Below are 17,579 nucleotides of genomic sequence, written 5' to 3' on the forward strand. Positions count from 1 at the left end.
ACGTCTCCCTGAAGGTAACAGCTCGTACTCACTGTGCAGTAAGTGGGAGGGCTTTTTTTGCGTGCAAAAGTGAAAAAACATGCAAGCGTGAGATTTGAACCACAGTCTCCAGCATGAACGGGAAACGCCTATCCTACTGAGCTATTATCCCATACCTATAAAATGCTCACGCTGTTGTTAAATGTCTGTATTTCTAACTAATGTCTAATCATTAGAAATGTGAACAGAGTCTTTGCTACAAAGAAAGATTTAAGTCAGTTTTTTGAAACTTAGCGCTGTTTCATCGCGTCTCTTCTGCACATGCTCAGTTGGGCACAATCTGCAACCATCCAAGATTCCCACAGGTTCATTCAGGTGCTTTGAGGCTGTGTTGTCTTCAGAGCAGAACTCTAAAAGAAGCTGCTGTCCGCTCTGGTTCTAAAAGCGAAGCATGAACGGGCCTCTAAACACGGTCACAGAATGAAAAGGGGCGGGAGAAGAAGAGCCAAGCTTCCCGCGCAGTACTGCTCAGATGCCTGTAGAGGCCACTAAAAAACGCTGTGACTTCCAGTCAAGCTTCAGCAGCAGAAGTGAAAACGGCCTTATTTGGATATATTTCAGACCAATTTAAATATAGTTGTGACACTTTGTTTGCCCTGACCGCACGCCACTGCATTGACCCATTCATTACTAGTGACTCCGAAACATGGCAAGGTATGACTTTATAGGAGATCTTCTACTGAAAGTGTTTTTCAGACTTCCTATAAGTGATCTGTTCTTCTGTATCTACCTCTGGATCTACCTGCGTTGCACCAATGAAATTTCCCCATGTGGGACAATAAAGGAATATCTTATCTTATCTTATCTTATGACACTTAAATACAGGTCTGACAAAAGCTTTTTTTTAAACTATAAAGATGTGAAGACCTAATGAACCTAATCAGATGATTCACTGACTAAACGACTGAAAGCCAACAGTCCTAGAATATTGTAAAGCGATCTGAAACCCAGCATGAAACAAACTGATGGAGCGAAACACGTACCTGTTTCCAGAGGAATTTGTCTTCCTGGTTGATGTGCCAGGTGCTGACGACGTGAATGATGGACAGCACGGCTCCGCTGAGTACGGCCGCTCGCATCCGCACCGGCAGCAGAGTGTAGATGATGTAGATAAAAAACACCGACCACCAAATGCCTTCGGACGCACTCCTCGGCGCCACCATGAGGACGCCGAAAACCTGCACTAGCAACAAGACACCAATGACCAGGTAACTGACCATCCACATGTAGTCCTGGTGAAATCCGTTGCGGTTGCACACGATCATGAGCGCCAAGAAAAGCGCCATGGCCACGGACAGCGCCGAAGAGTAGGCCACGTGCGGCGCGGCATGAACACAGTGGAAGGTTAGCATGATGCCGCACACGATCACCAACACGCCCATGAGCATCGTCAAGGAGCTCTGGTTGAGTCTGAAGAAGTAACGCTGGTAAAGCCGCTCTAATTTCCGCGATTGAAACTTTTTGGACTGGAAAACGCGGACCACTCGCAACCAGCAGTCGGCGGCCGTGACGATCCCTCCTCCGTTCGTCCCGTCGTCCCCCGTTTCGCCGTTGCACCCGCCGCCTTTCCGGCCTTTCAAGTCGCCGTCTTCGAATCCCAAGTCCACGGATTTCAAGCCCACGCCTTCGCCGGATCGCTTGCCGTAGTGGTCCTCTTGCCAGCCGCAGCGGACGCCGAAGTTGCCCCCTCCCATGGCGCCTGCCCCCGCTCCCCGGTGGTGGTGGTGCTGCTGGTGGAGGGGGGCAGCAGAAGGGGGCTCCATGGCATCGGAGTCCCGCAGGCAGCTCATGTAACGCGGGTTGCAGAGAGATGAGCCTCCCTTCCGTTTGGACTTCTTGCCATTGCGCTCCCCCCACGCTGTTTTCCGATCATCCACTCTGGCAACTAGGAATCCACTGAACCAGGACATTCTGGGAGGGATTAAAAATGATTTGGTTAATTGGTTGTTTTCAGATGTTACAATAGTCATAATGGTGTCCCACAGACAGAGAGATGCAGGAGCAGCTATTTATCGATTGTAGACTATGGTATTTTTTAGAAATATCAAAAATAAAAACTTGCAAATGTTCAGAGGATGGCCAAAATGTGTACTCAGGTAAGAGTACTGTTATCTTAAAATAATATCACAAATGGAAGTTAAAAAAAGTAGTGGTCCAAGAAATAAGTGTAATAGTATTTGAGGGAACTACAATTTGTAGTGTGGAGATAATATCAGAATTATTATACAAAGTGATGTATTTGGAAAGAAAAAACATTATATGATCAGATTCTTCACAATTACATTGACTTACATTAACAAATAAAACATGTATTTATAAGTCCTACTTAACTAGTGATATATACAAAAACAAGGTTCAATTAAGGGTTTGCGATGTTGACTAAAATGTATGTTTATTTTCAGACGATATTTGAACAATGTAAGAATGTGCTAAAATGGGCCTGTAAATGTCTTCAGTATGGCACAAAAGGAAGAATGAACCATGAAATGAACCATATCACTTTATACAGTTGTTTGGAAGATTACACTAGTCATTTCTGTCTCTTTTTGAGGGAATTTTTTTTACAATATACTCAATATTCTCATTTTGCATATCTCCATAACAATTGCTCTGTACAAATATATGTACAAAATTAAATAAAAAAACAATGTAATATGCCATTCACATGAGGAACTTGAAATAACTTTACCTGTTTTGGTTCTGGTACATGTCCCAGACCTGGTCCTTCCACTTGGCTCACTCATTTATCCCAGTGGGTATGAGTTTTTAGTCGGGAGTATTTTGAGGCCACACGGCGGGACGGCAGCGTGGAGAGGGGCGGGGTCAGCTCCAGATGTCCACAGCAGAGCACTCACGCACGGAGCCTGAGGGGACCAGCCCTGTCTCCTGCCAGGCCTGAATCCAGGACCTCCACTGCGTCTGGGAACAACATCAAAGGACATTTAAATACAGATTAACCATGTCACGAGGTTCAGTGTTTGGATTACCGTGAAAAATAATGTCACAGCATTTGAAACCATGAACAAAATGCAAAGGGTTTATTTAGAGACATTTAAAAGTGCAATACGTGTAGCTTTTCTGGTGTTCCACCGCTTGTCTCCATGGAGATGTTCTTGCTTTGCCTATGCTCCAGAGTATGGCATTAAACTTATCTGGCATCTATTCAATGACATGTGCTTTCATAGGGAAAGATATTGAGATTTTTGTCTATTGTGATGGTAATTTATGTTAACGTAAATAACACACAATTGAAATAAAGAATAATAATAATAATTTTAAAAAACATGTTTGTCACCATGGAGATACGTTGAATGCCTTACTGTGGAAGATTCCAGGCAAAGCACTAACATCTATCTATCGCTATTTAATCGTTTGTATTAAACGTTTTCAAAGTCCAGAGGGATTTCGTGACAAAGAGTAAATTTTTCCAGTTGAACCCTTGCAGTGAAATCCTGGATTCACTTTCACACTGCGTTACATGTGACCCGCTTTACCAAAACAAGATTAAATATGTATGTTGTCAGTGATGTCATGTATAATAATGTTTTACACAAGACATTTTTCCTTTGAAACGGTATATTTGATCTAATTTCTTCTGCAGTTTAAACACTACTGGCAACAAGTGTGTGTGTATTGATTTGACATCTTTGACCAAATTTAAACCTGATGCCCTACCTCGAGCTCATCTTTGTTATGGTACATCAGCTGTCGATAAAATGTATGTACCCGTAAATCTAAATGATAGAGTTCTTTGTGTAAGAAACCTCTCCGACCTGAAACAGATGCATAACATTTGACAGTAACTTGGTCAGATAACAGAGACTGCTCTGTTAAATATCACAATCACTGATGGGAGATCTGTAATAAATACAGATAAATGCCACAAACAACAGAACACTGTCAAGACAATTATCAAGAAGCTGAGTAATACAAACAGCACCACAGTTCTGGAACTGGGGCCCTCAAGCAAGGGACAGAAACTTTAGATTAACCACTGACATGATCGCTCAAAATGAGAGATCAGGTCTGAGCATAATGGGCGGGTGTTGTCACCATAATAACGTTTCAAACTAGATTTGGATATACCTACTCCATTCTCGATACCGATTTCAAAGCTAATTTTAAAATGCTCCTTTTAAGTCAATGTTTTAAACTACAAACTGATATTTTCAACACAAAATAATAATTATTTCTTTATCAAACTCTGTATTCTTATACTAGTTCTGATAAAGCTCGACCTCATTCTAAAACTGTACAAAGGCATTTTTGTAAATGCGTTTCAATATGATTCTATTGGGGATCGTTTTTTTAAAGAAATAACAAAAATAGAAATCCACAGATTTCATGTTGCCCGGTGGTGGAGTGGTTAAGGCACAGCGCACATATGCCAGGCTCAAGGTGCAGCCAACCGCAGTGTCGTGACTTTGAATCCTGACGCCAATAATTTACTGCATCTCCTCCCTTGTCTCTCATCCACCATTTCACACTTTACTTTCCAGTCAATAAAGCCTTTGGATCACAAAATCTTAAAAAACAAAGACATTCTCAGATTTCTCGCTGACAGAGAAGACTTTGAACTTTGTATCAGATTTGGTTTCATGTGGATTAGCCCAGTAATTACTGAAATATGAACCATAAACCAGGACAACAAATCTGCACTCTGAGTTAAACAACAGATTCCACCATAGACCTGAACCCGTCTCAGCTAAAGTTCAAACTATAGAACTATAGGCGTTCAAAAGTCACTTCCAGACGGCAGTCCAAACGTCTTTCTAAACCATTGTGCAGATGACCACCTTTGAAACCTTTTCTACCATGTTTTATGTCATGTGCATTTGGGTTGCAATGATTTTTTTTTTTTTAAATCAATTATTCGACTAGTTTCCATGTAGTTAGCTCCTCCTTTCAGACAGATTTTTAAACGTGACTTACCAGATCCCTGCCAAAGGAATGGAAGAAGCTACACTTTTGTCCCGTTGACAGAATAAAATGTTCTTTTGTGATTAATTCGATCATCCATTGAGTTTCTAATCAAATATTTACCAAAAAAAAGGTTGAATTATGGTGACTGCTTCTAAATAGAGAATATTTACAAAATAAGTGTATATATCATTGATAAAAGAATGACATTTTGGTTCAATAATGCCACCGTCTTTGTTATATAAAGTCTTTTGCCAAGTGTCTGTTAGTCCAGTTAACAATTAAGAATATTTGATGAATCCTGAATTGTTTAGGCCATAAATTCAAAACATGCAAGATATACACCGGTATGTTTAATGCCACACTTTAGAACATCCCAGGCAATGCAATAGAACACCATCAAGGAGGCGAGCAAGGATCCTAGTCAACTTGGCAAAATGTCTACCTGTTTTTCCCCAGTGTCACATGTTGGAAACAAAAGGAGCATGTTTGGATTTGTGGTGGAAGGAAGTTCCTAAAACACACGCAGGGAATATTCTGTGAACTCTTATTGTCCTGCTCTGTGTGAAACTTAATGTAAAGTATTGCTGCTGGTGAGCCGCAGTTCCAGGGCGTAATAGGCATGCGGTTTTTATCCCCCATATCCACCTAATTATCAGTGTCCGGGGATATTTTTATATCTACAGCTGTGGGTTAGTGGCATTTTCAAACATGCTATTTATACCGCTATAATCTCCTTACAGCGTGTCATGATGTAATATTGGACAGAGCCTGTAGGTTTGGCCCATGCACGCAGCCCAAATGTCCCTAAACGCATGACTAAGTGCAACAATCTGATTTGACTGAGCCTTTTGCAGATTTGCAGACACCAAAGGCATCGCAGGCGTCTGAGCGGATCCGCCGCGGACAGAACCGCGCTGGGCTCAGGCAAAAATAGCATTTCCACGCTAGAGATCTCGCTGCTCTTCTTTCTGGCACACGGCCGTATTCCTCTCTTCTGTCCTGGACAAGTACAACCAGAGCCCTCTCCCTCTCCTCTCCCTCTCCTCTCCCTCTCCTCTCCCTCTCCTCTCCCTCTCCTCTCCCTCTCCTCTCCCTCTCCTCTCCCTCTCCTCTCCCTCTCCTCACCCTCTCCTCACCCTCTCCTCTTCCTCTCCCTCTCCTCTCCTCCTCACCCTCTCCTCACCCTCTCCTCTCCCTCTCCTCTCCCTCTCCTCACCCTCTCCTCACCCTCTCCTCTTCCTCTCCCTCTCCCTCTCCTCTCCTCCTCACCCTCTCCTCACCCTCTCCTCTTCCTCTCCCTCTCCCTCTCCTCTCCTCCTCACCCTCTCCTCACCCTCTCCTCTTCCTCTCCCTCTCCTCTCCTCCTCACCCTCTCCTCACCCTCTCCTCACCCTCTCCTCACCCTCTCCTCACCCTCTCCCTCTCCCTCTCCCTCTCCTCACCCTCTCCTCTCCTCTCCCTCTCCTCTCCCTCTCCTCTCCCTCTCCTCACCCTCTCCCTCGCCCTCGCCCTCTCCTCTCCCTCTCCTCTCCTCCTCACCCTCTCCTCACCCTCTCCTCTTCCTCTCCCTCTCCTCTCCTCCTCACCCTCTCCTCACCCTCTCCTCACCCTCTCCTCACCCTCTCCCTCACCCTCTCCCTCTCCCTCTCACCCTCTCCCTCTCCTCTCCTCCTCACCCTCTCCTCACCCTCTCCTCACCCTCACCCTCTCCTCACCCTCTCCTCACCCTCTCCTCACCCTCTCCTCACCCTCACCCTCTCCTCACCCTCTCCTCACCCTCACCCTCTCCTCACCCTCTCCTCACCCTCACCCTCTCCCTCACCCTCTCCTCTCCCTCTCCCTCTCCTCACCCTCTCCCTCTCCTCTCCCTCTCCTCACCCTCTCCCTCGCCCTCGCCCTCTCCTCTCCCTCTCCTCTCCTCCTCACCCTCTCCTCACCCTCTCCTCTCCCTCACACCCCGTCCGCACCTTCTCCTCCTCCCCGGCTGCCTCCCTGCCTCCCTAACTCCCCCCGCACAAGGTCGAGCAGCTGGGGAGGAGGGTGCTCATGGTTCCCCCGTGAAGAGGGAGGAGTGCGGCTAAACGGGTGACGGGGAAGGTGCTGACTGACTCCTGAGGGGCATTTTCAATCGGACAAACGCTACACTCCCAATGACCGGTCCACGGCGTCTGTAGCGGCGGCCGCAGACGCAGCGTCGCGCTGCGTCGCGCCCGCGGCGGAGCGCGGCACGCTGCACATGTGAGGAGAATGGCACAGGGGAATAACCCAGAGCACACATGCAATCAGGTGCACGTCTCTCCATAATGTGCGGTGTTTGAGCTCCGGAGGAACGACGCTGCGGCCGTGCGAGGGCCGCATTCGAACAGCGCAGGCTCCTCGTTACATAACACTGTGGCCTATGTGACAACCAGAGCTGGGACCATGAAATCATTCCGCTGCGTCCAGAGCGGCCGCGGCCAATGCGCACAGCAAACCGCTGTCAGCGATTTATCCTGCGTTTATTTCATTCTGGAGGATGCACCAAACAGAGGATGAGAGCACCGACAGACATGCGGCAGAGGCAAATAAACACAGATAAACACGATATAGCGCTTCACATTCCTGAAGATGAGTAAGAGCAGAGCGTTTGTGTTCAGAGACGCAGTGAGTGCGTCTCTGTGTATCTGTGAGTGTATTATTATAAAACAGAGCCCAAAGTTATGTCACTAATATTAGAGGCTGACATCCAAGCTCAAGCTGTTCTACATCCCTGATGTGTCTGTTCCACTGTCAGAGGAAGCTACATTTACATTTACACACTGTGTGCGCATCCTTTGGCCGCGCTGATGAAAACATGTCCAGGTCGAACCGTGCACGGCACCGGCGTGAGGCCTGGCAGCAGCTGTGTGTGGCAGGAGCCGTGAATGTGTGTCAGGAGCCGTGAATGTGTGTCAGGAGCCGTGAATGTGTGTCAGGAGCCGTCAGTGTGTGTCAGGAGCCGTGAATGTGTGTCAGGAGCCGTGAATGTGTGTCAGGAGCCGTCAGTGTGTGGCAGGAGCCGTCAGTGTGTGGCAGGAGCCGTGAATGTGTGTCAGGAGCCGTCAGTGTGTGGCAGGAGTCGTCAGTGTGTGGCAGGAGCCGTCAGTGTGTGGCAGGAGCCGTCAGTGTGTGGCAGCTCCAGGGCTCAGTGACAGGCACACATATGTTATATATGTCGGCCTGTGCAGCAGCAGCAGCTCTGGAGTCTTGACTCACCCGTGCTCATGTTGTTGTTCCGAAGGGCCAAAGCAGCGCAGTGGACAATGCGCTTTGATGTAAAGTGTCCGGGCGGAGGAGCCTGTCCGGGGATGATGCGTGCACAGTGATCACCCGTGGGTCTCCTGTCGTCTTCTCGCTCCACTCCCAAGCCTCTCCTCCCCCTGACCCTCTCCGCTCCAAGCACCACTCTCCAAGCGGAAGCAGCAAGCCGCGGCTGCGCGCCTGTCTGTCCTTTCAAAGCTAAAGCATTTCTTAAACGCAAATAAAGTGGGCCCATATAAAGTGTAGTTGTAAGCTGCAGTTTGTACTATAGGCTGTGCAAAATACAAATCTATCATAAATAAAATAAAAAAACAAAGACATTTGAGTCAGAGGACTTGGCTTCTTGGCTAGTTGTTTGAACATGTCCACTTAATCCCCAGTTAAAGCCCACTCTGAACGTACTCAATTATACCCCAAAATGTGCTTCGTTCTTGAAGGCTACTTTTCTGGTCAAAAACAGCTCACCCGCTGCTAACGTCTTATTCTGAAGGACACTTCCTGCTCCTGAGCTGTGGCTTTTGTGGAGCTTTATGCGTTCACCACTTCTGACACTTTTGGAAACTCGGCACTTCCCCTAGTGGTCAAGAGCCGGACCTACAGCAAGAATCAGAATCAGAAAAGGTTTTATTGCCATTGTCAATGAACAAGAAGAAGATTGTCTTCAGACTACAACCATACACAGTATGTATACTAAATGTGTTGTGTAAGGTAACACTGTGATTTAGGTGGTTTAACAGAGAAACAATGTGTTCACAGATCCTCTGTAATTGCTAAAACTGTACAGACAATGTGATTGCTTGACAGATTTGGCTTCGTGACAAATGAAACCAGTGAAACTGTTTACACAGTCAGTATGTCTGAGTAAAAGATAATTATCCACTAAGATTTGATTTCCATCAAAATAAAACACGCACATTAGAGAAAATCCAGTCCTGAAAATATATTATTGCTTGTCTTTATTACATTATATTTATATAGTGCCTTTCCACGTTCAAATCGCTATCTGAGCCTTAACTTCATATAATATGCTTTGATTCATTGAAACTGCACATTTCTAATAGATTTGATGGTTTGCGTTTGTCTTTGGACAGGGACACTGCCATCATGTGGACACAAGAGCTCCAATGTCAGAAAGTCTTATTGTATCTTAGAGACTTAATGTTGTTTATTAAAAACAAAGTTTGTCCTCTGAACACATCTTGAGCCATAGTAGTAACTGGATTTATTTATATTGGAGGTTTTAAGTGGAAACCGCCCAGAGCATCTCTTCAGTCATGGTGAGAACATAAAAACACCACATACAAAGGCCCTACGGGAGAACTGTGTCAACTGATGGTATACATGAGAGTATAAAGCAAAAACAGGACAGGACAGCCTAATGTTTTTTATGTTTAATATACAGATACTCTTGGCTCCACTGTTCTGTCTTCTTGGAATAAGAACACAAAACGCATGTAAAGAAATAAACAATATTCTATTACTTGGTCTCATATTAGCCAAATGTATTATTTTAATTTTCCAACTACTTTTCCCATCAACAATATTTAATATTTAATTGTTCATTGCTGTTCATTTCTTTTACTTCTTTGGCACATCGATGATCTGTGGATCCAGATGCTTCTCGACGCCCTGGAGAAACTACTCTACTCCACATGGACAGTTCTTCATCTGCCTGGAAGAACCCTGGTTCTCCTCCTGAAGAACTGAGTGGCTCCAGCTCCTCTGTCCATCTCGCGTGCTTCTGTCCGTCTGAGTGAGTCTGATCTCTCCTTCACTGTGGAACTCCTCCAGGTTTTTTTTCCCAGAATCAGAATCAGAAAAAGTTTTTTGCCATTGTCAATGAACAGAATTCACAAACATGGGAACTTGCTTTGGTGATTCGGTGCAACATAAAAATGAACAATGATCAAAACAACCGATATAAGTAAAACATAAAAACTATTTAAATCTGTTATAGGATAAAAAAATTTAAAAAATAGGCTATAGGATAAAAAGCATTTAAATTGGCTCACTATGTACACAAAATTATTTTTTTACACAATTTCTTTCCAAGGAGGTTTTGTAGGTTTTTCCTGGCCGAGAAGGAGGGTCTAAGGACAGGGGAGCTTGGGACATTTGTCTAAGGACACGGGATGCTGGGACATTGCCAAGTCCCTATGAACATTGTTTAAACTGTTTTTTTCACTGTTGCCCTTAGAGGCAACTACTGTTGTGATTTCAGGTATTGCAAAAATAAATGTAATTGAATAATGATTTGGAAAGAATGTAAGAGAAGAAGAAGAGCCAACAATTGGTTAAAAGATATCTTTGGAGCAAGCTGCTCTTCTGCTGGACATTAACCCAGGGATAAAAACAGCCCATGGGCTACAGCTAAACTCCATTTGGACAAAACAAAGCTATTAACGAATTATGGTTAATATATTTCATTTATTTCATTATTTTCTCTCTTTGGTCTTTTTGTTTGTAATGTGTGCTGGATGAAAACTCACTAAAAGGCAAAAAATATATATTAAATAAATATATAATAATAATAATTATAATAGTCTACTATTCAACATGAGAAGACAACACTAAAGCAAATACACAAAGAGCAGAATCGGAAGTCTTTTTTTTAATGGTCTCATTCAGGTTCAACTTTAAAGCTGCAAAATGACTTAAAGGTTCACGTGTGAGTTCTTCTGGCAGAAGGTCTGCCAACTCGAGATGTTTTTGCTTTGCCCAGAATGTTCCACAGTGTGGCATTTTACTTCTGTATCTTCATCATGACAAGAATGTGACGCCACCAGGTCAAGTTAGGAGTCAGATCTGTGAAGAGGTCACTTTGCAACATTCAAGGCAAAGTAATAACATCTCCAAGGACACAAGGAGGTGGCGGACCCTCCACCAGAAATGTTACACACTGCACCTTTACATGGAAGTTTTGTCAAAGAACAACTGCACCCATAACACAACTGCACCCATAACCCAGTGGCACCCATTACCCAGTGGCACTATCTGTCCCTTTGGTTGATGTTTATTTTGCCTCATGGTTATGGACGGCCGATGCCAGTCATGTTTGATTCGATCCGATACCAAGTGATACTATGGCAAGTGTTAAGATAAATACTGATCGACTTGTTCATCTCCATGGAGACAAACAGGTGACAACCAGGCTGGTCAGGTCTGTGGAGAGGCGAACGCACTCACAGTGAAAAAGCATTTTCCAAACTGTATGTGTAGCAATCAAAAGATGATGTTCAGGATATGAATGTGTTGCCAACATCGCTCCCCGGCATCATGGGACAAGCAGGTGGCGGACCCTCCACCAGAAAGTGCCACAGTGCACCTTTAATGTGCAGCCAGTGTACGCAAAGTCCTCAGAGCGATGACACATAACTGTTGACTTTGAATACAGCCCATCACCACCGACATATGGCCGTGAGTGCCGCTCCTCACACCCCCGCCGCACGCGCGGTTAGTACGGGCCTGTGACGCTCCTCAGTCCATACCGTCCGTGGTTCTCCCGTTGCCTTTACATTTCCTGACGCACGAACGACGAACGGCGCTCTTTTTCTGCGATCATCCTTTGATTCAGCGACACTGGACTAATTTGTGCGTCCCTCCTCTCCCTCTTGTCCTGCTCTGTCCTTCGGTTATTGCACATAAATGTATTTCGCGTCCCTCGTCTGCTCATCGCTGCCCATGTCTCCGCGCGCTCTCGATACATGGTGCAAGTCAAAATGTCCAAATCGCCCGTAGACCCTCTGTCGGCTGTGGAAACCGGCTCGCAGTCGCATTATTTCCAGGTAAAGTCCGCCTACTTTCATTATCCGAATCATAAATGCAAGAACAAAGACGTGACCGGTTTGACTACTTGTTGTTTGGAGGCGTTTTAGTGCGTTTTGGCATCGGCTCTACTTTTTCCGAACCTCCGCCTGCCATCCACAAAAACTGCAGATTTATAGCTCGGTGCTCAGCAGGTGGATGCGATGATGACTGCAGGCTCCATTTGTGCTTTAATAGTCGCAGTGTTCACAAAAGACAAGCGTTATTGTCTCAAAACCCAGCCTATGTTGGCGTTTTATTATTTATTTGAATCCATCTCCTGCTGCGGCTCTATACTGCATGGACAAGCAGCTTGTGGCTGCTGCAGAAGGGCCTTTAGGCACCTGTGGACCCCCCACTCCAGCTCCTATTGTGCTCCAGGCAGCTCAGCTTCAGATTACATGGTACAGCTCACTCTGGTTGGACTAAATTAGACTTAAAATAGAACTAATGTAAGTCCAAACAAGGATTCCACCAGGTCCAAACCATTGATTATATTTGTAGACAACGAGTCAAAGGATTATTTGTCATTTATATTGAGCTTATTTAAGATATGAAGGCTGAAACATGGTGGCTTCTAGTTAGCTAGTAGAATATTTATAAATAAAGTGTATTGATTAGAAAAAATCAATTGTTTATTCTGTATTCCCTCTTTCTTTTTATTTTTTAAATAAAATATATGTCCACATGTTTCAGAGTCTGTATAGTCCAGATAACAATTACGATGATCAAAATAATAATAGTTGTGATTATTCTAATGAATCATTGCAGCCCTTGTGTAAAGCAGTTTAAACACATTAACAAGCAATTAAACTAAGATATCATTCAACCAGTCCAAACTATAAGCATGAACCATAAATCAGCAGTAAACCAAGTCTGACCGAGGACAGATCCGGGTCTAAACCAGAACTAAACCAAGACTAAGCAAGAAAAGGTAAATAAAACACAAACTTAAACTAGATCTGAACAAAAACTAAATGAGGCGTTTATTCAGGCACAACCCAAGACTGATCCATCCAGGTCCAAACCAGGACTAAATAAGGATTAAACCAGGTCCAAACCAGAACTAAACCAAATCAGCAAAGTTATAGGATGAGAGTTTACTAAGTGTAAACCAGAAGTAAACCATGACTAAACTGTGATGCTGTACAGTAGTACTTAAAGGGCTTTACAGTACACATTTTTAATACATTCAGGAGCATTAACACAAGAAGGATTCACCTGCACTTCTGAACGTATTTGTAAAGCTTGAGAATAAAAGAATAAAAGTCCAACCTGTTTGTGTTTTGTGCCCGTCAGCTGCCCAGGAAGCTGCCCAAAAGGAAAAGCCGCTTCAAACGGTCAGATGGCAGCACGTCCTCGGACACAACCTCCAGCTTCATCAAAAGACAGGTAAAACATCCCCCGGGGCCGGGCAGGGAATTTATGAATGTTGATACTTCTTTTAGTCCTGTTTTAGGCTTGGTTGTGTTCACTCCTGCTTCAATTGGTGTTGGTTCAAGTCTTAATTTAGTCGAGTCTTTAAGGGTGGGTGAGATGCCAAAATATGTCATATCACAATTTTCCAGAGCATAGATTATGATTTTGAATGGATCACTTGTCATGCAGTTAGTACCTTTAAATATGCCATTAAGAGGCAACTCCTGTGATTGGAAGTGTGTGGGGAAAGTATAAAATAAAGTGACAAATATTAACATGTTAAGTTGTGTTGTTTTGCTCTTTTCAGACCCGACTGCTTTGGCCCTAAGATCTTTGTTTAGTTCTAGTTTAGTCCATTATAGTCTGGAATAGTTGGTTTAGGTAGTTTTTATTAAGATCCCATGCCTTACGTTCACAAGTTTGGCTTTTAACGTGGATTTCTTGCATAAGTCTATAATGACACTGGTTGAGTTTGTATAACGATACCTTGTCCAATATGTTCCACTTGGTGCTGCATTTCTTCTTCTGTCCAGCAGAGGACGCCACAACGCTTGTTAAAAACTCTTATATGAACTCACACCAGCATACTTTATGAATGAATATTTTTGGGTCAGGCTTGTGCAGATGGAGCTGAAGATCTTGCCTTATTTAAAGTCCAACCTCATGCTCAAAGTCGGTGCTCTCCTTGTGATGGCCATTAAGACAAAAAGAGCAGTTTTGTGTTGACAATATTCACCTGGAAATTGGGAAAGGCTGCACCAGGGAGGGCATCTGGAGTAAATACATGCTAAATGGATATTGTATATTGGCGTGTGCTATGGTCACCCCTGATGGCTACATTAAAGTCGTTCCCTTACTGAAGGTAAAGGTGCACAGTGTAACTTTCTCTGGTTGGGCCTGCCGTGTGCTCGTCTCCATGGAGATGTTATTGTTTTGCCTGGATTGAATGGCAATAAATGCATCTATGTCCAAGGAGAAAAGCAGCTAGGCCGTGTTACAGATCAGATCTGTGGAGAGGCAAGCCCACTCATGAATAAATACAAGTTAAAAATGTATAAAACATACCAAGCATCGCAATAACGTCTCCAAGGCACTATGGGGCAATAGTGTCAACAAATATTTGTATTAGTCGACTATCGTTTTCTGAGTATTATAAGGGTTTATATGCACAACAGCAGAAAGGAGAATGGCACGAGTTTGCTGGTTTTTGAGTGACTGGACAGTTCATAATCTGCCTTTTTAATTATGCATATGCCATTACTGTTTACATGGTTGTTTTTGCATGAGTGAGCTTTTGCCAGCGCCATGCCACACCCCCTGTAATCGACTATTATCAATCAAGTATCATGCATGTATGTATGTATGTATGATATAAATGCAACCTGATAACAGCTCAGATGATATTTTAGTAATGCAACAAAAATGTGCTAAAACTCGCTTTTAAATCAGGCAATCAAGGAACAGTAAATTAAACATGCTGAAATATCCCTGGATAACTTTGTTTGAAAGATTCCCATGAATGTTTGTTCCATTTGAAATTTAATCAGCGTTTTTAGCATAGTTTCTTGATATAAACAATACACCCAATATTAAACTTTTGCGTATATTATCTATAATTCAATATAATACATAGATGTTTAGAAAATGGATCTATAGATTAGATTGGAAACACCAGTAGAATTAGAAAAGAGTTAGCACTGTGACGCTTGTTTCACTAATCTTCTGTAACGTTATCATTAAAATGTTATCTCTGAGATTCATGAATGATAAAAAAAACCCGCTCTGTTTCTGTGCGTGCATCAGATCGTAGCTGGAGGCGGCAGGAAAAGAGCTGAGCCCACACCTTCACCAGAAACACATTATTTATCCTCCACACTAATGACAGAGCGCGCATTTCCACAACAATATTTCACCCAATTAAATATTCATATGTGGCCTTGGGCAGTGTGCTGGTTTGGGCTGAATGACTTTGGAAAAAATATCAAATTGTGATTTTTTTTTCTTCTCACAATTATTTTATATATGACAAGCATTGATTGCAATTGCGATTAGATTCATGATTTATGATTTAATAATAGCGGTCACAGTGCATATTTTAAACACGTCCAGGAGCATTAACGTTTGAGAGTTGGACATGAGCAGCAGATGTGACATAGTTAAAGGTAATTCCACAACTGTTACCTAGCAACCACACTGACATCAAGGGCCAATATCTATATAAATTACTCAGTGGTTTTGATTTGACAAACAATATTACCTGACAGCTCCTTTCTTTTGTTGAATGATTGTTTAAACTGTCAGGGAAAAAGGGGTTTTGTGTAAATTGTCCCTGCATTTATGATGGAACGTCGCATATTGATGACATCACAGAGGGATTCTGTTTTCTCTGTAATTTTAAACTATTATTTTTTCAATATTTCTTCACAAACTGCCCCTTGACTGACTTAAAACTATGATAAATATTTACCCCAGTTTCTATCCAACAAATGTAATGATTAGAAAAACTACAAAGGTCTAAACTACAAAGTCAGCAGATTTTTTTGCATAATAAAATGCCACTATGTTGTTGTTTGCTGTGGCTTTGCACTTGCTCATTTAAGAATATTTCAAGCTATAACTCTGAATTCAATTGTGATTAATCTTGCGGCCCAAATGCTAATCGGGGACCTGGTTTAGTCCGGGTTTAGTCCCAGATCAGATTCTGGTAAAGTTCTTCTGAGAGTGGGACTTAACCAGGACTAAACTCAAAACTAAACTTGGACTAGATCAAGACAAAACAAGGGCTAGAACTGTCCACACCAGGAATGAAATGCGCTCAATTTAGGATCAATTCTCAGAAGTGTGATCGCACCCTCAGTGTTGGTGTTAGTTCATGTCCTTTAGTTTGTTTTAGTTCTGGTTAAGACATAGTTTAGTCCTATTGTTCAGCTTCTTGCACTTGTTCAGACTTTGGGTTGATATAAACTTTGTGTTGAGTTCAAACTTGATTTTAGTGGACGTTTTGTTGTTTTGGAATGGATTTAGTTTTGGTTTAGTCCTGGTTCTGACCTGGTTTTGTCTTCCGAGTCATGTGGTGTAGAAACTAATCACATTCAACTACAAAGCTTGAAATTAAACCGTTTTGGAGCTCAAGTTCCCAAATGTACCCTTATTTTAGCCTTGGTTTAGTCCCACAGTTTGACTAGTATATAAAGACATTTAAATGTCCACCTGCTTGTCTTTGTGTGCTTTTCTTAAAATTAGGAATGTTACAATTGTTGTGAGAGAAAAAAAAGTACAATTAAACGATTATTCATGATTACTGAGATCGCAAAAGTGAAATCATTAATTGTCTTTAATTCCCATTTTACACATTACTATTGCTCAAGTTTGTGTCCAGTTTCATGACATTAAACTTCCTGAATGACAAACTAAATTTAAAATGCGACAAAAACAGAAAGATAAAAACGTGCTTTGCATTTAGATATATTTATTATTATAGATTGAATTGAAATATTACATTTTGTGTCTACAATTGTCAAAATTAATATTTTTTAGTTCCTACAATTATATTGTGAACTGAATAATCACTATTATCCAAATAATGTTGGTATTCTGACTTAGAATGTTCCGCTGTGTGGTGGAAAACAACTAGGCCAAGAGACTGAGCTGAATCAAATTGAATTGTGAGTTATTTCTAATCATCAGTGATCAGTTTGGGACTTTTTTATCAAAATGTCTAAAAGCCAATCCTCTGTCAGTAAAAGCATTGGTTTGGAGCAGAGTTCACTCCTTTGGTTTAAGACACAGGTGTCCAAACTTTTTTCTCTGAGAGCCACATTTGAAGCATGTGAAGCGGAGGGCCACAGACGACATGACAATGAAGTGAATCATTGGAAACTTTGCTTTTGATGTAGTTTTGATGAGTTGCCACACCTTAGATAAGGCTTGGAACATTAATATTAGGTCTGTATCTCATCAAAATGTGCGTTGTTTAAGTTATTTTAGTAGAATGGTTCTAATTTTACAGTAAAAAGTACTACCGTTCTTTCCGCACTATAAGGCGCACTTATAAGCCTTGATTTTCTCAAACAAAAACGGTGATTCTGGTTGTGCTTACTGACCTCAAAGCGATT

At 42.7% G+C, this 17,579-nt stretch overlaps 2 protein-coding genes across 2 annotated transcripts in view; one reads left to right on the forward strand and one right to left on the reverse strand.

Moving 5' to 3' along the window:
* Window positions 1-8,391, reverse strand: part of adcy6a (adenylate cyclase 6a) — a 47,836-nt gene extending 39,445 nt beyond the window's left edge. The window contains exons 1-3 of the mRNA XM_072449183.1: window positions 8,197-8,391; window positions 2,729-2,958; window positions 1,023-1,950 (exon numbers count right to left, since the gene is read on the reverse strand). Coding sequence (XP_072305284.1) covers window positions 1,023-1,950; window positions 2,729-2,748 — 948 coding nt within the window. The 5' untranslated portion in view covers window positions 2,749-2,958; window positions 8,197-8,391. The remainder of the gene's footprint in view (window positions 1-1,022; window positions 1,951-2,728; window positions 2,959-8,196) is intronic.
* A 3,476-nt stretch (window positions 8,392-11,867) lies between these two features.
* cacnb3a (calcium channel, voltage-dependent, beta 3a) overlaps window positions 11,868-17,579 on the forward strand; it is a 30,081-nt gene continuing 24,369 nt past the window's right edge. Inside the window, exons 1-2 of the mRNA XM_072449184.1 lie at window positions 11,868-12,026; window positions 13,345-13,437. Coding sequence (XP_072305285.1) covers window positions 11,946-12,026; window positions 13,345-13,437 — 174 coding nt within the window. The 5' untranslated portion in view covers window positions 11,868-11,945. The remainder of the gene's footprint in view (window positions 12,027-13,344; window positions 13,438-17,579) is intronic.

The sequence above is a fragment of the Eucyclogobius newberryi genome, unplaced genomic scaffold (genome assembly GCF_026437365.1).
Source record: "Eucyclogobius newberryi isolate DKJ021-1_F unplaced genomic scaffold, fEucNew1.0.hap1 SCAF_17, whole genome shotgun sequence".
Classification (NCBI taxonomy): domain Eukaryota; kingdom Metazoa; phylum Chordata; class Actinopteri; order Gobiiformes; family Gobiidae; genus Eucyclogobius; species Eucyclogobius newberryi.